Here is a 24,121-nt window from a genome sequence, read left to right as displayed (position 1 = left end):
GTGTTGGGTTGGGTGCGTCGGGTGTGCCGTGTCGGGTTTTGTCGGGTCCGATGGGGTGGGTCAAAAAGGTTGTGTCATGTGTGGAAAAAATCCAACCCACAATTCATCAAAAAAAATATCCGGATTGGACGAGTTATGTCATGGGTCATAAGTATATCCGACCCATATGACCCACTACGAACTGTTTCAGAGTGAGCTGGGTCAAACCCGACTGACTGACTGACCATCCTTACTTTCGGTGTATAAAAATATGAAGTAGTAGTCTCAGAGTCATAGCAAAGCCCATAAATCCGGGAAATGATAAATCCAAGGAAGAATTTCACTTCTTCCAAGGAAATCACCTTTAAAAAAATGTGGATTTCCTTGGAAGAAGTAAAATTTTCCTTGGATTTATCATTTCCCCATAAATCCCTTGACTCTCAAGTCTCAACGCAACAAAATGAAACACTCATCTTCTTCCTTTACAAGATTCGCTATACGAAGGAGAGACAGCGTGTGTGTCAGGTGAATTCAAACAAAGTATCCCGCTCACAAATTCAAAATTTGAATTTTGAATTTTACGGACCGTTGCGGCCCTTTCAAAAACCCCCGGTTTCACTTGCCTCTTTCCATTTCAATCTCATTCCATTCCAGACACCATCTCTGTGTCTTTCTCTCTCTTCCAAGTTCCAACGTCTTCTCTCCTCACTTCAACCATGCCTCCCAAAAAACAACCCCTACAGACCAGCACCACCGTCAACATCCAACCCTTACCTTCCGACAACCCACACAAAATGCCTCCTGCCTCCGGAAAAACCATTGAAGAAATGTACCAGAAAAAAACTCAGCTAGAACACGTCCTCCTCCGACCCGATACATACATCGGATCCATCGAAAAACACGAACAATCCCTCTGGGTTTACGACACTTCCGGCGAAATGGTTTACAGAACTGTGAGCTATGTTCCTGGCCTGTACAAAATATTCGACGAAATCCTCGTAAATGCTGCCGATAACAAGCAGAGAGATCCGAAGATGGATCGGCTTGAAGTGGTGATTGATCAAGAAGAAAATCTAATCAGCGTTTACAACACTGGAGATGGAATTCCGGTGGAAATGCATAAAGAAGAAGGAGTTTTCGTGCCGGAGTTGATTTTCGGGCATTTGTTGACGAGTAGCAACTACGATGATAATGAGAAGAAGACCACTGGTGGTAGGAATGGTTATGGTGCTAAGCTTACTAATATTTTCTCCACTGAGTTTATTATTGAGACTGCAGATGGAAAGCGTCAATTGAAGTATAAACAGGTAAAATTTCTGTCGCTTTAATCATTTCAGTATTTGTTAGGGTTTTGTAAATTATTTGTTAAATTTTGGTATTTTTAGCTGAATTTAATCTGTGCAGTTTTTGGATGATCGTTGTTGATTATAGTCTCGGATTTTTTTATAAATTGTTTCCTGCAATGTCGATTTCAGCTCATTGTGTGTTCAGCTCATTGTGTGTTCTTAATTAGGTCATTTGTTGTTCTAGAACTGAAATTAATTAGGCAATTAGGTTACTTATTGTTCATTTGTTAGGGTTTTGTAAATTATTTGTTAGATTTAGGTACTTTTAGCTGAATTTTAATCTGTGCAATTTTTGGATGATTGTTGTTGAAAATAGTCTCGGATTTTTTATAGTGTGTTTCCTGCAATGTCGATCTTAGGATTTCTGGTTGATAAATTGCTTCCTTTGACTTGTATAATGTTTGTAGAGTAGTGATATGCCGATGCCCATGGCTCTGGTAATTTGTCATTTTGTCTAGTTTTTATGAATACAGTGATTGATTTTCTGTGGCTATAAAATTTTGGTGCAATATGCTGCTTATTTAAACTGGACCTGTGGGGTTGATGTGAAGGTGTTTGGCAACAACATGTCTCAAAAGGGAGTTCCTGTGACTCAAAAGTGCAAGACTACTGAGAATTGGACCAAAGTAACGTTTAGGCCTGACTTGAGCAAGTTTCAGATGACCCATCTAGAAGATGATGTGGTCGCCTTGATGAAGAAAAGAGTTGTGGACTTGGCGGGATGCCTGGCTGCGTGTCCTGGTAAAAAAGTAAAAGTGACTTTAAACGGAGAAGAGATTCAGGTGAAGTCGTTTCATGACTATGCTCAGCTGTATCTGAATTCTGTTGACCAGAAAGGAGACGAATTACTACCCAGGTGCATAAAACATGCTATTTGTTATTACTTTGTTCTAATTGTTAAAGATAGTAGTTCTCTTCTTGGAAACTGACATGTTTTAGTAAACAGGATTGACAATAGCAGCAAAGAGGATGTGAATCCAAGGTGGCAGTTATCTATCAGTCGCAGTGATGGACAGTTTCAACAGGTACTATACAGCTTCTATGGGAATGGGAGAAACTATTTCTCTTATTTTAAGCACGTAATTGACAAACCTATGCATTTTGTCAACCAGGTCAGCTTTGTGAACAACATAAACACGATCAAAGGTGGAACTCATGTTGATTACATAACCGCCCAGATAACCAAGTATGTGGTTGATGCTGTTAAGAAGAAGAAGAAAACTGCAAACATCAAGCCACATGTTGCGAAGAACCATTTGTGGGTGTTTGTCAATGCTCTTATTGACAATCCTGCGTTTGATTCTCAGACAAAGGAAACCTTAACAACTCGCTCAAACAGTTTTGGGACTACTTGTCAACTTTCGGACAAGTTCCTGAAGAATGGTTGATATCCTTGTGTAAACTGAGTACTAAGTTTCTTTTCTGATCAAGGCTTTATTTCTGATGTTAGTACTTTCTTCCATAACTTGATTTCAGTGGTGGATAAATCTGGTGTGGTGGAAAGCCTCATTACATGGGATGAATTCAAGACGAACAAAGAGCTCAAGAAAACTGATGGATCCAAGACTAGAAGGATACTTGATGTCCCAAAGCTAGAGGATGCCAATCAGGCTGGAGGTAGCAAATCTCATGAATGCACTTTGATTCTTACAGAAGGAGACTCAGCAAAAGCACTTGCTGTAAGTTATCTAGCTTGATTTAGGTTTTCAATTGCACACAAGTGCCTGTGAGTTGAGACAATCTTCTAATTGTTTTTTGCACGAAACAACTTCTTGTAGCTGGCTGGGATCTCTGTTGTTGGCCGAGACTATTATGGTGTATTTCCTCTGCGAGGCAAACTGCTTAATGTAAGGGAAGCAAGTGCTAAGCAGATCACAGATAATGCAGAGATTAATAATATCAAAAAGATTCTCGGGCTCAAGCAGGGAGAAAAGTATGACAAAGATGACAGTATCAAGTTATTGCGATATGGTCATCTAATGATTATGGCAGATCAGGTTGAAAACCTCTTAGATTCTCCTTTCCAGTATTATAGTTTTTATTTATTCTGCTTAGTTCAGAATATATTTTCTCCTCCCCAATCAGTACATCAGGTTTAATCTGTTTTATGGCACAGGATCATGATGGTTCCCACATTAAGGGGCTTATTATTAACTTCATTCACACATTCTGGCCTTCATTGCTGAGGAACCCCTCCTTCATGCTCGAGTTTATAACGCCTATAGTGAAGGTCTGCAGCACTAATACATATACTCCTTGCTTTATCCTATGCTCTATGCAGTTTATTGAAACAATATGATACTCAAATAACCTTACCTCCTGCCAGGCAACTCGTGGAAAGGCGAAGGATAAACAGGTGATATCTTTCTATACCATGCCTGAGTATGAAGAATGGATCAGAAGCATGGGAAATAATCTGAAAAGTTGGACCGTCAAGTACTATAAGGTTTGCTAGTACATACCTCCCCAGTGGGTATAATAATTTATATTTGGTGTAGGGAGCTGTGATTTGCTTAATTTAAGAGTTGATGAAACAGGGGTTGGGAACTAGTGACGCAAATGAGGGAAAGGAATACTTTGCAAATCTCAAGAGGCACAGGAAGATTTTCAGCTGGGAGGATGACAATGATGGCAGTGCTATTGAGCTGGCCTTTAGTAAGAAGAAGATCGAAGCTAGGAAGGATTGGCTTCGTGAAGATGAGGTATGAGCTTATTCAAAATTTGCCGAGTAACTTTTAGGGTCTGGCTGCAGTTTCTGATATCTTTTGTTTTGAATGCAGACTGGAAATTTCCTTGATCATACAAAAGAAATAATTAAGTACCGAGATTTCGTCCACAAGGAGCTTAAACTGTTCTCCAGAGCCGACCTTCAAAGGTCAATACCATGCATGGTTGATGGACTGAAGCCAACACAAAGAAAAGTTCTTTTTGCTGCATTCAAGAAGAACTTAGTGAATGAGATAAAAGTTTCTCAATTCAGTGGTTACGTATCTGAGAAAACATCTTATCATCACGGTGAAACAAGCATACAGAGCACAACTGTTGGCATGGCACAGAATTACGTTGGGGCCAATAACATTAATCTTCTCACGCCCAGTGGACAGTTTGGAACGCGTAACTTGGTATGTTTGGCTAAGTAGAAAATTGTGCACCATTGACTTCTTCAAAGTTCAAACTGATCATAGTATTGTATGAATTCTGTCATCTTTCTGATTCCTTTAATTTAATATTATTCTACAGGGTGGAAAGGATGCTGCCAGTGCCAGATACATTTTCACACGGCTTACCGAAATCACCAGATTCCTGTTTCCAAAGGAAGACGATATCCTGCTCAACTACTTGAAAGAAGATGGCTTGACCATTGAACCTGTTTGGTGAGTTATCTCATTGTGTAGAGGTGACAGCTCTTGAGTTGACAAGGTTCAAAAGAAGCTAATTTTACCTTGTATTTCAGGTACATGCCTGTTATACCAACAGTTCTTGTCAATGGATCTGAAGGTATTGGAACGGGCTGGAGTACATTTATTCCTAATTATAATCCCAGAGACATCATAGCAAATTTCAGGCGTTTGATGAATGACGAGCCTTTAGTTGTCATGGATCCTTGGTACAATAATTTCAAAGGAACTATCCAAAGAACTGCAATGAAAGAGACTGGAATCACTTACACTGTTACTGGAATTATTGAGGTAGTCGATGAAAGCAGTACAGAAGATAACAATGAAGACGTAACTCTTAGAATCACTGAACTGCCAATTCGGAAGTGGACCCAAGATTACAAGGAGTTTTTGACTTCGCTTGCCAAGGAGGCGGATAGGACAAAGGAACCATTCATCAAGGTGATCTACGTTTATTTTGCGTACATGATGTGGTTCACAAAAAAGTTTTGGAGTAATTTTGTTTCATTTATGCCTGCAGGACTTTTTGGATTACAGTACTAATGACACAGTACATTTTGAGATAGTGTTAACAAAGAAGAACTATAATCTTGCCAAGCAGGAGGGCTTGTTAAAGAAGTTCAAGCTCACAACTACCCTCAGCACTAGTAACATGCACCTCTTCGACGCAGATAATAAGATTGTTAGATACGAATCCCCTGAAAAAAGTATGTCTTTATACTATTAGTGAGGGTGCATTTTGTGTTGAATGGCTATTAATTTTTTAATGACATCTTTTGCAGTTCTTGAGAAGTTCTATGGTATGAGGCTTGTATACTATACGAAAAGAAGGGTAAGTCATAAAGCATGAAATGAGTTAAGCAAATGCATTGTTCTTATGTACACTACTGAGTACTGATTTCTGGTTCAATAAAACATTGCAGGAAGTATACTTGGAGATATATAAAGCTGAGTTGGTAAAGTTGGATAATCAGGTCAGGTTTATCCTTGGAGTAGTTGAAGGAGAAATTGTGGTGTGCAAAAGAAAGAAGGCTGAATTGGTCAATGAGTTGCGAGAGAGAGGATTTATTCCTATCCACAAGAAAAAACCTGTTGAGTCACCTGAAGATAGTGAAGAGACAGAGAACACGGAGGATCACGCTGAGAATCTAGCATCTACTGAAACACATTTGAGTGACTTTGATTATCTGTTGTCCATGACAATTGGAAACTTGACACATGAGAAAGTGAAGGACCTTTGCGCCAACAAGGATAGAGTCATCAAACAAATTGAGCAGTTAACAAATGAAACTGAGAGGTCTTTGTGGTTGAAGGATCTTGATGCTCTTGAAAAGGCTCTTGATGTAAGTGTTAAACGACTAAAGTTGGTTGTATTCTTCGCATTACTGTTATTCAGTCTACAGTTGTAATAATTTATTCTTATATGTGCAGGAGAAGGATAAAAGAGAAGCGGAGGAGGCCAAAGAGTGCATGAAAAGGGTTACTGCTTCTGGCAAAAAAGCTAAAAAGCCGCCCAAGAATAACAGGAATGTGAGCAAAGCAAAACCTAAACCTGTCAGTGGATCATCTGCTGCTGCAATGGATACAGGTTGCACCATCTATCATATATAAATGGTTTGCATTAAAAATCTTGACATACTACTTTTTTCAAATTTTGACCATCTTTCTTGTTAAATTATTAATTAGAATATCAGCCAGAGGAAGTAAAGGGAAAAGGCAAGGCAGGTCCAGGGAAGGCTCTGGCTAAGAAGGTGAGTGTATCTCTAATTAGTTTGTACTCAATTACAACTGAGGTGGGGAGATGCTAACTTATCAGAACTGAATTTTTCAGCAAGCAAAACCTCCTGTAGTCGAAATTGAGGAAGAAGAGGATGACATTCCTCGTCCAAGGAAGGCTCCGGCTAAGAAGGTGAGTGTATCTCTAATTAGTTTGTACTCAATTACAACTGAGGTGGGAAGATGCTAACTATCAGAACTGAATTTTTCAGCAAGCAAAACCTCCTGTGGTGGAAATTGAGGAAGAAGGGGATGACATTCCTGATCTAAGACAACGGCTTGAAGCCTATCGTTTGGGGGATTCCTCTCCTGACAAATCTGCTGGTGAATTCTCATTTACACTTGCTAGTAGATATAACAAAATGCATTCCATTTGCTAGTAGTAGTAAGTAGTAATTGGGTTTCGTTGTTTGAACAGAAATGGAAAGTGATGCACCAAATAAGGCAGACAGCGATGTTGAGGCTGAAATAGCAAAGAAAGGAAGGGGTAGAGCTGCTGTAACAAAGAAGAGAGGAGCAGCGAATAAGAAATCTGAGGCAGGGCAAAAGTTGATAACTGAAACATCACCAGAACAGAAAGTGAGGAGGATGAGGCCTTCCCCATTCAACAAGAAAAGTGGGTCTGTTTTGAACAAAGGAGAGTCGTCAGACAACAGTATAGAGAATGCTGATGTATCCGCATTTTCTTTGGATAGCATCAATGAAGCCTTGCCGTCAAGGCCTAGACCTCAGCGCGCAAACAAGAAGCAGATAACTTATGTTCTGAGCGACTCTGAAAGCGACCAACCATCATCTGACAGTTTTTCTGATGCAGCCGATGATATTTCTGATGATGATGATTCTGATGCTGAATAGGCAGCAGGCAATGCATCTTTAGGAAATTCATAAGTTTGTCCATTCAACTTTATTCTTATGTTGTTACTTTGGAAAATATGATAGTTTTCCAACTGTATGCCAATTCAACTTTAGTCTTGTGTTGTTACTTAATTGTCAAACAATTGTTGTTATACAAACCAAACCCTTGGAAGATATTTTTATACAAACCAACTTTAGTCTTGATGGGACCAAACTTATGCTTCCTTATCCACTTTTTATGTGGTTATTTGCTGGCTTTTCATCTAAGATATTTGTGTGCATCCATTATTTTGAAAGTGACAGTAGCACAGTGCCGTTTGATCTTCTCTTATTAGTGAGGAAAACTACAAAGCTTAAGGTTTCATAATTTCCTCTCTTTAACCTTGTATTCAAATGGCTACAATTTCTATGAGTTACTGCCTCCTCGGCAAAAACCAAGTAACCATCAAAGAACATAAAAACATAATCATCCCTAAAACATCATCACTCCCCTTATCTTGCCAAAGCAGAAAGCCTACAGGGGAAGAAGATTCGAAAGAGAAGCCATTGTTGACAATTCAAGTTGTAAGTGGATTGTCCAAGTTTGGAACAAAATTGAAAGAGAATTTGGGTCCAAAACAGAAGGGTGACTGGAAAGATGTGCTGCTGATGAGCATCTCTTTTGGTGTTTATGTCTATATATCTCAGAAGATTGTTTGTGCATATTGTGCCTGGATGTCCATGCTCAATCATTCATCATAGTTACTATTTTCTAATAATTATAGTATGTAATATGTATACATCAATATTAATCCCCGTTTATCGTCAAATGTACTTTGTACTTTATGCATCAACATTTTAAATAGATAACACTTATGTTTCTGAGTTTATGTTACGGCTCAAGTTTCTAATAGAATAAGGCATTCAACCTTGTTAGCATCCTCATGGGTTTTGATAGCCAAAATATTATTGCTATCGTTTACGTTGATAGTTTGATACTATGTATATATCATCGTTCAAACCAACATAAGTTGGTATTGTGGGTGAATAACTCATCTTGTGATTTGGATGTCATAATGTTGAGTCCCATTAGCTACGGCATGCCTAGAAGTGACTCAAGTGTGGGCTTCTTGTGATTTGGATGTCATAATGTTGAGTCCCATTAGCTACGGCATGCCTAGAAGTGACTCAAGTGTGGGCTTGCGTAGCTCGGCTAGTTAACATGAGATAGATGTTGATTCAATAGAATTCTTCTTCTTATCTACTAAAAAATATATATTTATATACTAGTATATATAATACGCGCTCCGTCATACCAGTATAGAGAAAGAAAAAAAAGTCACAAAACTTTATCTATCTATTACATCATACCAAAACAAACACTACAAGTGACACGTGTCATTTCATGGTGCAAAATTTTCCAAAAAAAATAATTTTTCCCTAAAAAATCTATAATTTATATTTTTAATTTATCTTCCATCCTTATTTGTTTCTCCCTCCCTATTTTATTAGGAGTCACATGTTCATTGATACGTGTATTAACGAAGGAGAGTTGAATCTAATAAAAATAATAAAGCAAGTGGGGAGAGAGTAATAAACAAATAGAAAAAAGATGTGGGGAAAAGTATTTTAATCAAAGTAAAGAGGAAGTTTATTTGTAGTGGTGGTCCTTAGGAAATTAAATATATTAAATAATTAGAAGGTGATCGAGGTAGAAAGTTACTAAAAATGGAAATATGACTCCTAATAAAATACGACCGGAAATAGTAAGTGTGATCTTTATAAAAATACGGAGGGAGTACAATTTAGTATGGAAAAAAATAATTGTTTATAGATTATAGAAATTATATTCGAAGTACGCCGCATAATTATAGTTTGCAAAAAATGATTTTTGGTACTCAATATTTTAGCCAAATCGTTATATTAAGAATGAAAAATGTATTTACTCAATATTTTAGTCAAATCAACATACTTATATTAGTATATCAAATATTTTGATCAAATTAAACTATTAAATATTTTGATCAAATTAACATATCAAACATATAAAATATATACGTAATATGACCTAATCTAAAATGTCAATAAATGAGAGAGAAAAGTCCGTAGCTATTGCATCTCAATACAAATGACAAATATAATTGTCTTCGTCAATTAAAAAAAGTTGACAAATATAATTGATAGATCGCATATGTAGAAAGTCCTAAAAAACTGAAAATGTGTTTGATCTAGATTGATTAACAACTTATAATATTTTGTTTTCTTCGACTTTTTTCATCTTCTCTCTGCATCTAAATTTATGAGCGCCTCCACAATGATAACTCAAAGCCATTTATAAGGTAATTACTCCAGTTATACTATTTGCTTTCTTCATTATTTACTCTTTCTTTTTAATATTTAGGGAAATATTTATATCTGATTCAATTTCTTTTGGCTAAATAAATTTGATTTGTAATAAATCAGATTCACTTTTCACAATTATTGGGTAAAAGGATTATGAATTTACGATGATTTTTTGTTCTTATACATATATATAAGTATATATATATGTTTATGATTCAAGTTGGCAAGCTCAATTGGGTAAGTAAATCATCTATATTTTTATTTTTATTTTTATGATCATGTATCTTCTTTATTTAAATAATAGGTGCATCATGCCATTTAGTTAAATCCCTTGAGATCATTTATTGATCGACTGTGATTTACATGCATGAGTACATTTTTATGGAGGAAATTATTTAATGTGTACTTTGTCACATACGTTGCAAATCTTTCTACTTTCTAGTTTTGCACGACTGACATGCTATGCTTTGATGATATAGTTGTGAGTCAGAGTCAGTATAAGAAGATGATTGAAACAACATGATAGATGATAGATAGATAAATAGATAGACACCAGAAATGTGTAACCTTAGGAGTTACGAGTTACGAGTTACGAGTTACGAGTTGAATGAATAAGTTTGTTGATGAGATACTCTGTAATATATGTAGAAAGATGAATCGGAAGAGTAGCAGAAATGAAGAAAGAAGTGATACTATAATTGGTAGGAAATAAGAAAAACAAGTGTGGGAAAATGGGTATGGATGGCGCAAATTGTAACAGTACAATATCAAGTGTTGCCACAAATAGTCTTTCCTTTGTTGGTTTGCTGGTATTGTGCCATGCCTTGCATGTCCTATTTAAACCTTTTTCCCAGCCGCGGTTCATACCGGAAATCATTGTACGTCTTCAACTCCTCATTTTAATCATTAATTAGAAAGTAGAAACACAACTCAATTAATTCGGAGTATTAATTATTAACATTAATTAACGATATGTATGTAATTAAATTGCAGGTGGGGTTATTCTTAGGCAATTGGTCATTGGTGAGAACACAACTAGAAGTAGATTCTAATAAATTGCAAAGCATGAAATTTGTAATAGATTTTGGGATGACAATCTACATGTTTGTTTTGGGACTTGAGATGGACGCTTCATCGCTTATTCGCATTCCTAAGAGAGAAGCTATAGTTGCATATGCTGGGATGGTTTTTACATTTATTTTGACCATTGTATTTTCTCCTTTGTTACATTATGGAGTGAGCACAAACCTTAGATTTTATTTCGCTTTCTCTATAATAATGTCGAGTACAGGATCCCCTTTGCTAACACGTGTGTTGACAGACCTTAAGATTGGCAAGTCTAACATCGGCAAGTTTGCTATTTCAGCAGCTGTATACACTGAATTAATAACAATATTGATTAGTTGCATTGGTTATGCCATATTTCAACCCGAAGGTGGGTTTTTGTTTCGCGGTCAACAAATAGGGAGTGGTCATAGTGCCATCCTTGTTAGTGCAACACTATTGGCACAAACCATCATAACAATTGTAACGGGACCTATCGTTCTTCGATGGGTCAATGATGCAAATCCCCATGGAAAAACAATTAAAGGCTCTCACATGATTCTCTCCGTTGCATATTCTGTGTGTGTTGGATGCATTTCACCTCTTATGGGTTTTAGCCCTGTGCTTAGCGCATTTGTGACTGGGGCTTTCTTACCTCGACAAGGCAGGATTTCCCAATTTGTTGTTACTAAAGTTAATAACTTTTTGGCCATTGTTTTCTATCCTTACTTTTTTGTGTGGGTGGGTTTGGAAGCTCGTATTGGTCAATTTAAGGTTTTGGAAGATCAAGCTTGGTTAAGGTTACTTGGCTTCTTTGCCGTCGAAATGGTTGCTAAGATTCTTGGATCTCTTTTCTCGGGGTTGATCTTTGATTTTCATTGGCCCGAGTCCACAAAACTTGCATTACTTTTGAATGTCAAAGGTCATTTGCACATATACCTCACTATTATTGCCATGAAGGTACACACACATCTTTTTCACTTTTCTCTTTAGTTTTAATTCACATTTATATATTTTTGGTTTGTCAATCTCATGGGTTAGTATTGATGCAGAATCAACTCATCACTTATTCAACATGTATATCTATGATATTAGCAATACTATTCAAGATCATCTACATTCCAATTATTGCACGACAAATCATTCGACGTGGTAGGAAACGTTTCCCCAATCAACCTTTAGCATTACAATGGCATGATCCTGACAAGGAACTTAGGATTCTAATAGGGTTTCATGGCCCAGAAAATGTCCCTTGTGCCATAAATTTTATGGAGATCTCCAAGGAGAGTGGTGATCCAGGCATGGTGGTATATGCTACTGACATGATACAACTGACAGACGAGATCGCTGCCACATTAGTTTCGGGAGGTATAGATATGGTTGAGGTTACTGATGAGACGGTTATTAAAAATAGAGATAAAATTACCACTTCATTACACGAATATATACAAGACAGTGAAGATGACATAACCCTTCAAAGAGCAATGGCCTTGGCCACTTTCAACAATATGCACCAGGAAATTATCAACTTAGCAGAGGACTCGTTTATCACTCTAATAATCCTTCCTTTTCATATTGGTCTCCCAAATGTCAACAATACTCATAGTGGCAATGACGCATTCAGATATGTAAACCGCAAGGTAATTAATATAATATAATATAATGCCTATATTGTATTATTATTGTTTTTGTTATTGATTTTAACATGTGCTTTACTAGCTAGGTTCTTCGCAATGCTCCATGCTCCGTTGCAGTGATGGTCGATCGAGGTCTTGGTGGAGTGAAGAAGTTAATATCAAAATCATCAAACAACACTTTAAATGTTGTTGTTATATTTATTGGGGGAAAAGATGACAGGGAAGCATTAGCTTATGCAGGACGTGTAGCCTACCATGGTAGAGTGAAACTTACTATTATAAGATTCCTAGTAGCGACCGATATAGAGAATAATAGCACAAGAAGAACAAGTCAACAAATAGAAGAGATGAAACTAGATGATGAATGCTTTGCAAATTTCTACGATAAATTTATTGCGGGGGGAAAAGTGTCCTACCAAGAGAAGCACCTGGTGAATTCAACACAAGCTTACTCCATATTACGATCATTAGAAGGATTGTATCAACTTTTTATCGTGGGAAGAGGAGGGCGTGCAAATACAATGTTGACTGTGGGAATGAACGATTGGGAACATTGTCCAGAATTAGGTCCCTTAGGGGATTTACTATCATGCCCTGCTTTCTCCACCAATGCGTCTGTCTTGATTATTCAACAACATGACCCTAAATTTGAACACGGGGGTTATGAGATTGAGTTTCCCGCATTGTAGTCCTTCTTTTAACATCATATCAATCAATTTTGTAAACCCCTTTTTAGAATTTACTTGTATTACCGATTAGAGTACATGTGTCAGATCAAAATTAACACTTCATAGATTAATTTAATAACAATTATATCTAATCTTACACTTACTAATTAACACAACTAAGATGATTTGCTAGTCATATTCAAATCTTGAAATCAAATGTAAGTACTATTCCCTCCGCCCCTAAAAGATTGCCACATATTCTTTTTTGGGACAGAGGAAATAGTTGTTAAAGTAAGTGGATTGATTATGTTTTAGATTTGATGGGGAATATATGTCACAATTCCCACAAACTAGAAAGTTGTTAATTTCTTTGAATTTTATACTTATTTTTCATAACAAATTACCAACTTATCGTCATAAATCTCTCCATCATCAAACTAAGTTACCATAAACTTATTATGTACGAGAGTTTTCCTTACTTAACCAATGATATACATTCAAAAAAAAAACTTAACTAGTATGCCAAGTATACTTAGTTCATTGATGTTGTAATGTAAGATTTGAAGGTGACATTCCTTAAATTATACAAGTAGATCGTTCGTACTTGTACCCCGAGAATTTTTTTGAGCAGTCTTATAATCTCATACCAACAACATGGTCAAAATCTAATGTTATCATCTTAAAAGATAGAAGTCACCCATGAAATAGAAAATAAATCACACCGTCATCAAAATAGTTACCATTAAAATATTTTATACCGAGTCTGGTTAACTTGTCTAGTGACGCAAGTAAAAAAAGTTTTTCGTATATTGGATAGGGGTAATATTGACCAAAAATAAAAGGAGGGTGCGGGAATGGTAAAGAAAGAGGATGGGAAAGTGAGTTAGGAGGAAGGGGAAGGAGAAGGAGGTTTGGGTTGATAAAATAAAAATAAAAATAAAGGAGAAAAGAAAAGAAAAGAAAGAGGGGTTTGGTTTTTGATGCTCATAATAATTTGGAGAAAAAAATAAATAAGAAAAGGTAATCGGAGACCCAGACCCTGTGAAGGGCATTCGTTTGCTAAATTGCTTGTTGTAGTTCTATCAAAATAATATGGCATTTCACGTCGCTTGTCCAATTACATGGTAAGTTTACTCAGACTTCTCTTGTATTTTCAGTATTATTCCCTCTCCTTTTTCCTTTTATTTTAACTTCTCTCTTCCATTCTTTCTCCCTCTTCTTCTTCTTCGTTCTCTTCTCTCCTCGCCATAGCAAGCGGATTTGCTTCTGTGCTTTAGGGTTTCCGGCTAATTTGCACTCCAATTCTGCAAATTCTGATTTCTTGGGGGAAATTTCTCGTCTTCAAGACTTTTTGAAGGATCCCTGGTTAATTAGGGTTAAGGATGGTGCTACCATTCAAGTTCCTGTTCCTAAAGTTGTTCCGCCGCCTCCTCCACCGCCTGTTTCCGCCGTCATTGATGGTGATGATTTGGCCGCCGCTGAAGAGTTGTTGTCTGCTCAGACTAAGCGCGTCGCTTTGCAGAAGAAGGCTGCTGTTGCTTCTATGGCCGCCGAGGATTATGCCAGGAGGTTTGAATCTGGTGCTTTGGCGGTGAGCTCTCTTTTCTTGTTTTTGTCGATTCATTTTTTTTAATTATATTAATTGTTGATTGATGTGATTTTGAAATTGAGTGTGCTTGGTGATTGCCCATTGACTTGTACGGATCTGCTTGATGCTACTCGACCATAATTTTGGTATTATTGTATTCCAAGCTTATGTTCACATTGAAGAGTTGTTAGCAATTGGATTGTCAAGTAAAACTCATATAATATGGAGTAACAAAATTAGTTAACTGGACTGATATTGTGGATTGGAGGATGTTATTGGTAGTCTAACTCTAACCATTGTTGGGGAAAGAATGTGACTTTAATTTAAGATGACAAAAGGCGAGTGAGGAAAAAATGTTGTTCGTTTGTTGGTAGCTTTGTAAGTGATAATACTGTAAGTTCTGTCTTTGCAACGTGCGAGAGGATATAGATACGAGAATTATTTGTAGAAGGAAAAGATTCTCCAGCATTTATCTAGTTACTTGTTGGTTTACCAGCAGCTTAAAGTTGTTTACAATAATATATATATAAGATGTCGATTTGAAAGAGTAGGAAATGGGATACATATCAGATGTATATGTTCACAGTGACTAGTTCCTTTTGTTATCTTCCTTTTATATTGTATATTGCATTGCTTATTAAGTCATCTGCTGCTAATCTTAGGATACCATCAAAGATTCTGGTGTAGAGGAGCAGGGTTTATCCAACGTGAATGTGATGTGTCGATTGTGCTTCTCTGGTGAAAATGAAGGGAGTGAAAGAGCTAAGAAGATGCATCCATGCAGTAATTGTGGGAAAAAGTATCACAGGAGTTGCTTGAAAACTTGGTCTCAACATAGAGGTTTGTTGTTGTGGGTCCTTGGGTTAGTTAAAATTTTACATTCTCCTTCTGAGATATGTTTCTATCTGCAGATTTATTTCACTGGAGTTCATGGACATGCCCCTCATGCCGTGCATGTGAGGTAATTATATGCTGCTATATCTTTGCTTAATAGCAGTATGATTTATTGTGGTCGATAGGTTGTCTTTCTTATGAGTGGCCGGCTGTAATTTTCCAGCTTAGGTTTATACTATGGGTTCCGCTTTTTGAACAATATTCTGTTGATATGGAGGTGAAGATTTGTTTTATGCGGATTAAATTATTATAGCTACAAGCATTACTCAGAATAAGTCACTTCAATGCTGTATGAGATCATAAGTAGCTTTTATTTCATCAATTCATATCATCTAAATTCACTGTCCATTATAATGATGTGACCTATGAATAAAAGATTGTAGTAGTTAAACTACACTCCCAAGGATATCAAAGCAATTGTATGTATTATTCTAGATTCTTGCAGGTAGCTGAAAGCCTTCTCTTTGCTAGAACTAGGGCCTGTTCCGAAAAAAGTAGCTGTTATAGTAGGTAGACACATCTGTGGCCAGAAGCATTTTTAATAATGTATTAATAAATCTTAATAAAAAGTGATATTTTGATAATGACATTGAAACGATGTTGCCAGACATTCATAGTCATTCCTCATGTGTTCTTACTTCTTAATCCCATATTAGCAATGGTAGTTAAAGGCTTATTCTATATTTTTGTATTGGATGATAATAAAGTGCTTTGTGCATATCATTCAACTTGTTATGGTTTGATATTTTTGTTTCAAGGTTGGTTTCATATTCAGCACGTGGACTATGTGTCAATTAATTATTGAACATCTACTCTCGAAATGATTACTTAATCTCAATTCACTCCTTGGGCCCTCAATATCGTTCCATTGGAAAGCAGCTTTTATTCTTTAAAGTTCTCCTTTAAAGAATATGAAAAACAGTTCATAATTAGTTGACTTAGTTTTATGTGCTGCAAAATTGGTAACTCATGTTTTTTCTTTCTTGACAATGAATGTCTTTTTCTTATCCAATTTTCTCTTCCAGGTTTGCCGCAGGACTGGAGAGCCAAACAAGTTTAAGTTTTGCAAGAGATGTGATGGTGCCTTCCATTGTTACTGTATGCAGCCACCGCACAAGGTTGTCGTTTTTTTTTTAATGTTGAGTTGTTGCACTTTTGGGACTAAGGCTTTGTTGTTGTTGAGTTGTTGCACTGTGCAAATTGTTGGAACTTATTTATTTTCCTGCTGCAGAATGTTAGTTCTGGACCTTACTTATGCCCTAAACATACAAAATGCCACAGCTGCGGGTCAAATGTTCCTGGAAATGGTCTGAGTGTAAGGTAATTGTTGAATTTTGTTGGTTGTCATATTAGGTTTGTGATGTTTGGCTGCATAATGCGTTGAAGTTGCTGGTTACAGATTTTGTTGATCATGTATAAATGAGACACTTTGTGTAACAGTGTAAGGCATATTCCTTTGGGCTTAAATCAACATATGGACTCATTTTGGCTGTAATTTATGAAGAAAATTTCTGGTGTTTGGGTACACTCATGCAGCTAACATCATATTTTGCATCAATCATGTTGCTTATATATATAGGAAAAGTTTGTGCGTGCGTATTTGACTTTCCGATTTTTCCATTGTCGGATACTGGGATCCAAGGTGGGCAATATTGATCTTTGTTTGGAGTGCTGTAATGCATAAATTGAATGCTGTTACACTTACTTTTTTTTTAACTGTCATATCATGTTTCTTAATACAATATCCATCTGTTGATCATCTCTTGGATGCTGCAGGTGGTTTTTAGGGTATACTTGCTGTGATGCTTGTGGGAGATTGTTTACAAAAGGCAATTATTGTCCTGCCTGTCTGAAGGTATGACTATAATATTCGGTTTTGTTTAAGATACTACTACATGTGCTATTTCGTGGATAAATTACGAATTTTATGTTGGTTGTCTCAGTCATACGACTCATATCGGCATCTACTGCTACAGGAACTTAAGTAGTTTGATGTTGGGTGTGCCATTTACTTTTTGAACATTCCTTTCCCATTTCCAATTAATTTATCTGAAGATATTTAAAACATGTGCATTGTCTAATATGAATCAGTGATAGTTGACTTATTCAACCTTATAATGTTGTAGGTCTATAGAGATTCAGAGGCAACACCCATGGTCTGCTGTGATATTTGCCAGCGCTGGGTGCACATCGAATGTGATGGAATCAGGTCAACTTTTTTTGCGTGACTCTTGCGGTGCATTTATCTTCATTTTGTAGCGAGTAATAAGGTTGAAGCCTCAACTTCTGATGACATTCTTTAATCGTGTCATTAAATGCGCAGTGATGAGAGATATTTGCAGTTTCAAATAGACGGAAATCTTCCATACACATGCCCAACATGTCGTGGCGAGTGCTACCAGGTGTGCTTCGAGGAGGTTTTTCCAATTACTACTAGTACCACCACTATTATTTTTTATGTGATTAACCCTTCCTCCCCTCTATTTTCTGTTATTTACAGGTGAGGGGTCTTGAAGATGCTGTGCAAGAGCTGTGGAGGAGAAGAGATGAAGCAGATCAAGATCTAATAGCAAGCTTAAGAGCAGCTGCTGGCTTGCCAACTCAGGAGGAAATATTTTCTATTTCACCGTTCTCTGATGATGAAGATGATCTGAGTGCTGGGAAGGGTGAACATGGGCGTGCTAGATTCTCTTTGAAAAGTTTGGCCGATTATTCCCCTAAGAAGACCAAGGATTATGGCAAAAAACCATCTAGCAAAAAATATGCGAAGAAAAAGGGATATCAGATGTCTTTGGATGGTAAAATGGAGGTCAAGCCTGAAGAATACAGTGAAACCCAGTTTTTTGGATCTAGATTAGGGAACAATAAAGAGGCTTCACAACCACATGGACGAGATTTATATTCTTCTCCAGTTTCTGGAAGTTGCAGTCCAACTGACAGAATTTTCTCCAAGGAACAAGCAGTTTTGAAGCACAAATCTATAGATGAGGTTGCAGGGAACAATGCGGACAGAAGAGCAAATGTTCTACAGATTAAGAGCAAGAAGATTAATGACACTGCTGTTAGTGAGGATGTGGGTCAAGTTGGCAGCAAACCAAAGACTATTAAGGGAACTAAGCTAGTTATACATTTGGGTGGACGAAATAAAACCATAACCGACTCTCCGAGGTCTGATTCTTCAAGTTATCAGAGGGAGCAAGAATTGGTGACTCTAAGTGGTAAGTCTTGCATTGCATACATCAGTGTTTGTTTTGGGCTGTCCGCTTTCTGCTGGTGCATTGTTCCCCTTAGAAGAAAGTGTTGTTTTATGATGTGGGCAGTGCCAATTATGTAGAAATGGCTAATTATGATGTCAATTGCGGTGGCTTGTGTTTTTCTCAATTGCGTTAAAGTTATTTTCGTGATTTTATGGCAGGATTTTGACTGTTGTATATCAACGTAGCCTTTTGAAATATAGTTGTGTTCCATCACTTGTATTTATATGTGATATAACTTGAAAGTTTGGTTGCACCTTGTTCATTTTACCTGATCTCTATTCAGGCCAGTCTTTTTTGGTCTTTATAGCTTCTGTTTTTATTTGGTTGCATTAGGAGGGAATGAAGCAGTGAGTCAGCATAGGGCAGGTGATTATCTGACGGAAAGATTAGATGGCACATCAAACTCTGATGATGGTATGTATTTAACCAGTACTGTAGTACAGCTTCTTGGATTGAATATGATTTTCTATTGACTCGTGGGAATTTGCAGGTTACAAAGTTGACGGCGTTCACGAAATAAAAGGGAAACCACTACGGGATCGTAACATAATAAAGCTTGGTAAAGGCAAATTTGAAGCTTCTGGCCCCCAGTCTCACAGGGGGAATGGATTGTTTGGTCTAGAGAGTTCACACGTCATGTCATCCAAAAGAAGCAATGCAGCTAGTGAAGGGATTCCAAACAATGTATCAAAGGGGGAAAAGGTTTCCTTGAGAAAGCATCCAGATAACAGGAATGACATTTCTGGTGATAGCAATAAAACTATCCAGCCAGCATCATCTGTTGTAGATGGTTCGCTTAAAGACTCCAGGCCTTTGCTACGACTCAAGTTCAAGACTCCTTATCCGGGTTCCTGGGTTCCACATAGTGAGGAAGAGAGAGGATCTGTGAAGGGTCAACGCTCTAAAAGAAAGAGGCCATCACCCTTGGTGGAAAAGCCTAAACATCATGAACAGGAAGATGTGACAGAATCACAAGATGACAATTTAATGAATGAAATCATGGATGCTAACTGGATTTTGAAGAAGTTGGGTAAAGATGCTATAGGAAAGAGAGTAGAAGTTCATCAGCCATCTGATAATTCCTGGTGAGTCTTCCTTCATACTAGACGGAAGGAATCTGGTTGTATTTTGGTTGTTCTGGATATGTATATAACTTATATCATGATCATGCTTCACTACTTAAATTATCCACAAATCACTTACCTTGGGGCTGAAATGTGTGGTTCTAATATGTTTTTTTCTTCTTCTTGTTTTAGTCTGCTAGTTGACTCTGTTTTAGTGCCTTCAGTTCAACTACACTATAATGTTCTGATAATTAGTATCTGTATAAATTCTACCTTTTCCAGGCACAAAGGAGTTGTTAGTGATGTTATTGATGGGACAGCAATGTTGTCTGTTGATCTTGATGACGGAAGAGCAAAGACCGTTGAACTTGGAAAGCAAGGGATCAGATTTGTCCCACAGAAACAAAAGAGACTAAAATCTTGATTATCAAGTATATAGATCCAAGCTGAAGGTTCTCACAGTTTTGGTAGCAGGTGGGCTAAGGCCCATAGACCATAGTGCATTCGTCTTCTCCATTGTTTAGTTGGGGTCATAGTGCATTGATTGCCTGCACCTAAGGGCAGTTGCAGTGAATGTGGAAATTTCGGGGCCTCACATGGGTTCAGATGATAATTTCTTTCTACCCTGAAATGTGCAGTTTCTCTCAGGCTTTTCTGGTTTCTCATGTCACCTTAATTGGATGATACAGACTTAATGAGAAACTAGTGTAGTGGGCTGTAGACTGCTGTTTTCCAGTGTTATAGTCAGTTTTCCAGCTTTGTTGTAAATGATTAGGAATATGCAGGCCTCTGTATCGTAGCTTAAGCTGACGGGTTGTTAGCTTGATTTGTACACTTGGAATAATAACCTGTTTAATTAGCTTATCTATGTAGCAGAGAAGAGTGCTAACATCTTGTAACATGGCAACATTCTAGCCTTGTTGCATTCTGTTGTATTATGACACTAGTCATCACCCATGTTTGGAGTTGACAAGTTTAATGCCCATTAGTATTGGTCACAAAATACAAATACTCGAGTGTTGGTGCTACTATTGTTTACAATGACATGTTGTTTGTTTGTAAGACACAATGCCTAAGATGATCCATTGTCATAAATGAAACAAAAAGCCGGGTTTGTCATTGAGAAAATAAAAGGGGTTATAGTTATACAGGGGGTGGTGGCAAATCTAGTAGGAGCCAAAAGCCAACACAATCATCAGAGTCAAGGTCCTCTTGGATGGCAAGGAAATGCAAGCCTCCACAAGCCTTCTTAGCTGCTTCCCATGCCTCAGTTTCTTGTGTTGTGACAGGTGTTTTCTTATATGTAGCATAAATATACCGGGTGGAAAGCCCCACGGATAACAGCAAGCTTGCCCGTGCTGTATCTGCTTCAATGGAGCAGACTTCCAATCCATTCATCCAAGCTGCAGTTTAAACATAAACAAAATTAGGATTAGATTCAAGAGCAAGTGTTTGTGTTTGTGTTTGTGTTTGTGTTTGTGTTCGTGTTTGTGTTCTTTGGGACTAATTTTGTAGAATCAATACAAGCAGAAGAGAAAATGATGCAGCAATACCTGCTAACGGTTTGGCACGTGAAGATGCAACAGCTAAACCAGGAATCAGTATTTCCTCATCGATATCAATCCCAAGCAAATCCAAATCTAGGCTTGCACCAAATGCAAATTTCTTCTCCAAGGTTGACACCTCCTCTCGCACCGCTGACATTATTAGTAATTCCAATATCAACTAACTTTTTACAATTTGTTATTCAATTCTCCTAGGATTGAGTTTTGATTCTGAATACCTGAAAAAGGCAACTGGACAAATGCCCATCTCTCCCCAAACAGATTCTCAGGAAGTTCCATAGGAAAAGGGTTATCTAACACCATAAGCGGCTTTGCTCCTTTCTGAAACCCTGGATGCCGTGTATAAATCGTCTCATACCGTTCTTCCAACCATAGAAGCAACGATAAGCACTGCAATTACGCTACATATTAACATCGACTATGGACATACATACTCAACTAGGAAATCTAAGCTTATACACAATCAAATTTTACAAAGAAATCATAACAGTTTTATTACCCTTTTACTTGGGATAGGTTTGATTCCGAGTTCCTTGCATGCCTTGGTTATAATGGTCTGCAACTGAGACCTGCAAATTGACCAAATTAACACCCAATAACCCACAATCAGTGAACATTATCCTACACGAACTTAAGAAACACACCCAATAAGTTATAAGTCAATATAACTCAAACTTCATCTTAAAAGAAACTGAAAACAAGTAGAAATCCAGAAAATTAAGACCTGAAAAATCGAATTTTCTCAGGAAGAGGGACACCCAAATCGTCACATATGGCAACAATTGCATTCTTCAAAGTGACGCTATTAATAACATTATTTGGGAAATACTTTGTGTATTGGAGAGATAAAGAATCATCACAAACAACAAGTTCCCATATCTTTTTACCCCTTATATCAAGTATGGGTCTTGAGCAGAAATCCAATTCCCATTCCGTTATGTTTTCGGGTTCAGTTCCCGGGTCAAGAAAGCTCATTTCTGCAGTCGGGTCATCTTCAACTTTATCATCTTCTTCAATTGTTTCAGCTTCCTCGACAGGGGATGAAATTGAGCTTTCAGAGACTGAATTGATCAGCTGGAAACGGTGTCGTTTGCTACACTTTGATGAGGTTTTAAGGGGAGAGGTTGATAGATTATGAGGGGTTGAGGTACATGAAATTTTGGTGGGTTGGGAAAAAGAAGTGAAATTGGAAATGGGTTTGTAAGGGATTGATGCTTTTTGGTCTCTGAATTTGGTAGGGTTGAAGCTCAGAGTAGCCATTGAAGCTTTTTCTTAGAGCTTACTGATAAGGCGCGATAGAGGAGAAAATATAAGGTGAGCTTAATTCTCTACCACAAACTGTCCGACCTATGGCTGATCACCGGTCCAAAATCGGACCGAACAAGTGAACGCCAAAATCGATTTTTTCAATCCACAATCCATAAAATTGTTAAAATTACAAATACATGTGATCAAATCTATACCTAGTATTTAAAAAGGAAAATTATAGGCCCAATTTGGTTATGAGTTGTTAGCGGTTAGCTGTTTGTATTAACTGATTTAACTAACTGATTGAATTAGCTGCTTGTGTAAAAATGTTTGGTAATTAGCAGGTAGCTGTTTAATATGTAAAATGATCGTTAAGGGCATTGATATAATTTATTGTTTAATACTTTATTTCTTATTAATATTAGACAAATGGTTTTTTTTGAGGTAAATATTAGACAAATGGTTTATTATGTTGATTATTTATTTTTATTTCTTTTTTTTTGAAGGAAATTTATTTTATTTCTTGAATAAGCATTGAATAAATAAAACAAGTTTATTTTAAAAAATAAATTATTCTTAATTTAAAATATACAAATTCTTGATTTGCAAATAGAGAAATACTACTCATAATATTACAAGCATATTGCAATAGTTTTCAAGTATTTCAAAGTTCTAATATATAATTTAATACAATACACGAGTCTAGTATAACAAATATATTGAATATTCAAACATTAAGTAAGACGAAAATGGAGGTCAGATGAAGGAGGCTAATGTAAAACTAAAATTCTGAATTTAAATTGTAAAAAACATTAAAATTCTATACTCAATTAGAATTAGAAAGTAAAAAAAAAAAAAGAAGTTCACATGGGTACAAAGTTGCGGATAGAAAGAAGAAAATAAAGGTTAGATGCAGGAGGCTAGTGTGTGAATAATGACCCTGTTTGACAACTAGAGGTTAGAGGTTTAATTACTGTTTGCATTAGAAGTTAGGTGATTACCTTTTTGTTTAGCAGATTTGGCTAGTTGGTTGTATAAATGTGTTTGGTAACAATTAGCTGATTGCTAAAAGTTAGTGGTTATTTGATTGTGTAAAATGACTTTTATGGACATTGGAATAACATGCATTTTATTTCGTAATTAAGATGTAACAGGTAAATTGCTAATTTACAAATGTATAAGTAAAGGAAAATATTTTGTGTTTCTGAGTAGCGAGTAACTCACATTAAAGAGAAACACCTTGCTTATTAAGAAGAGATACAAAAGGCAAGGAAGATTTATTCAAAAATTAGATTTGAAAAAATTCATAATCTCTACCCTTTAAAAAGCCAAAAGCCCAAAACATGAAAGTTAATATTTCTTTTAATGCCCATAATAGCCCTCCTATCCTTCTTATAAAAATTGATAATTCTCTTAAGAATAGCGTGGTGACATAATTACCCTTATTGACCTTGCAATTACGTTTGTACCCTCTACCCTC

At 36.8% G+C, this 24,121-nt stretch overlaps 4 protein-coding genes across 7 annotated transcripts; 3 read left to right on the top strand and 1 right to left on the bottom strand.

Moving 5' to 3' along the window:
* The first annotated feature begins 438 nt into the window (after nucleotides 1–438).
* Nucleotides 439–7,568, top strand: LOC110791924 (DNA topoisomerase 2). The gene is made up of 20 exons (XM_021996693.2): nucleotides 439–1,286; nucleotides 1,877–2,181; nucleotides 2,272–2,350; nucleotides 2,438–2,708; nucleotides 2,802–3,004; nucleotides 3,104–3,322; nucleotides 3,442–3,555; nucleotides 3,652–3,771; nucleotides 3,863–4,027; nucleotides 4,106–4,447; nucleotides 4,566–4,699; nucleotides 4,780–5,164; nucleotides 5,244–5,430; nucleotides 5,506–5,555; nucleotides 5,647–6,066; nucleotides 6,155–6,311; nucleotides 6,410–6,474; nucleotides 6,555–6,632; nucleotides 6,712–6,823; nucleotides 6,918–7,568. The coding sequence occupies exons 1-20, from the start codon at nucleotides 696–698 to the stop codon at nucleotides 7,352–7,354; spliced, it is 4,434 nt and encodes a 1,477-aa protein (XP_021852385.1). The 5' UTR covers nucleotides 439–695; the 3' UTR covers nucleotides 7,355–7,568.
* A 1,876-nt stretch (nucleotides 7,569–9,444) lies between these two features.
* Nucleotides 9,445–13,328, top strand: LOC110791915 (cation/H(+) antiporter 28). 4 transcript variants are annotated; one of them, XM_056834770.1, is made up of 5 exons: nucleotides 9,445–9,672; nucleotides 10,325–10,554; nucleotides 10,670–11,680; nucleotides 11,773–12,360; nucleotides 12,440–12,722. In XM_056834770.1, the coding sequence occupies exons 2-5, from the start codon at nucleotides 10,408–10,410 to the stop codon at nucleotides 12,572–12,574; spliced, it is 1,881 nt and encodes a 626-aa protein (XP_056690748.1). In that variant the 5' UTR covers nucleotides 9,445–9,672; nucleotides 10,325–10,407; the 3' UTR covers nucleotides 12,575–12,722. The 4 variants fall into 4 exon arrangements, with proteins under 4 accessions (XP_056690748.1, XP_021852378.1, XP_056690747.1 ...); XM_021996686.2 differs by having other exon boundaries at nucleotides 9,448–9,672; nucleotides 12,444–13,327; XM_056834769.1 differs by lacking the exon at nucleotides 10,325–10,554 and having other exon boundaries at nucleotides 9,448–9,672; nucleotides 12,444–13,328.
* Nucleotides 13,329–13,982: 654 nt separating this feature from the next.
* Nucleotides 13,983–20,692, top strand: LOC110791925 (uncharacterized). Its single transcript, XM_021996694.2, has 13 exons — nucleotides 13,983–14,149; nucleotides 14,277–14,616; nucleotides 15,276–15,453; nucleotides 15,525–15,574; nucleotides 16,533–16,625; nucleotides 16,739–16,827; nucleotides 17,284–17,362; nucleotides 17,634–17,716; nucleotides 17,831–17,909; nucleotides 18,008–18,725; nucleotides 19,098–19,178; nucleotides 19,255–19,849; nucleotides 20,111–20,692. Exons 1-13 carry the CDS (start codon nucleotides 14,118–14,120, stop codon nucleotides 20,250–20,252), a joined length of 2,559 nt encoding a protein of 852 aa, XP_021852386.1. The 5' UTR covers nucleotides 13,983–14,117; the 3' UTR covers nucleotides 20,253–20,692.
* Nucleotides 20,693–20,787: 95 nt separating this feature from the next.
* On the bottom strand, nucleotides 20,788–22,780 carry LOC110791926 (protein TAB2 homolog, chloroplastic). The gene is made up of 5 exons (XM_021996695.2): nucleotides 22,118–22,780; nucleotides 21,893–21,962; nucleotides 21,612–21,783; nucleotides 21,382–21,525; nucleotides 20,788–21,231 (listed from the first exon to the last, which is right to left on the bottom strand). The coding sequence occupies exons 1-5, from the start codon at nucleotides 22,651–22,653 to the stop codon at nucleotides 20,972–20,974; spliced, it is 1,182 nt and encodes a 393-aa protein (XP_021852387.2). The 5' UTR covers nucleotides 22,654–22,780; the 3' UTR covers nucleotides 20,788–20,971.
* Nucleotides 22,781–24,121: the final 1,341 nt, after the last annotated feature.

Source organism: Spinacia oleracea, chromosome 1 (genome assembly GCF_020520425.1).
Source record: "Spinacia oleracea cultivar Varoflay chromosome 1, BTI_SOV_V1, whole genome shotgun sequence".
NCBI lineage: Eukaryota > Viridiplantae > Streptophyta > Magnoliopsida > Caryophyllales > Amaranthaceae > Spinacia > Spinacia oleracea.
The sequence above is the reverse complement of the archived record's forward strand: the minus strand, read 5'-3'. Positions and strand labels throughout refer to the sequence as shown.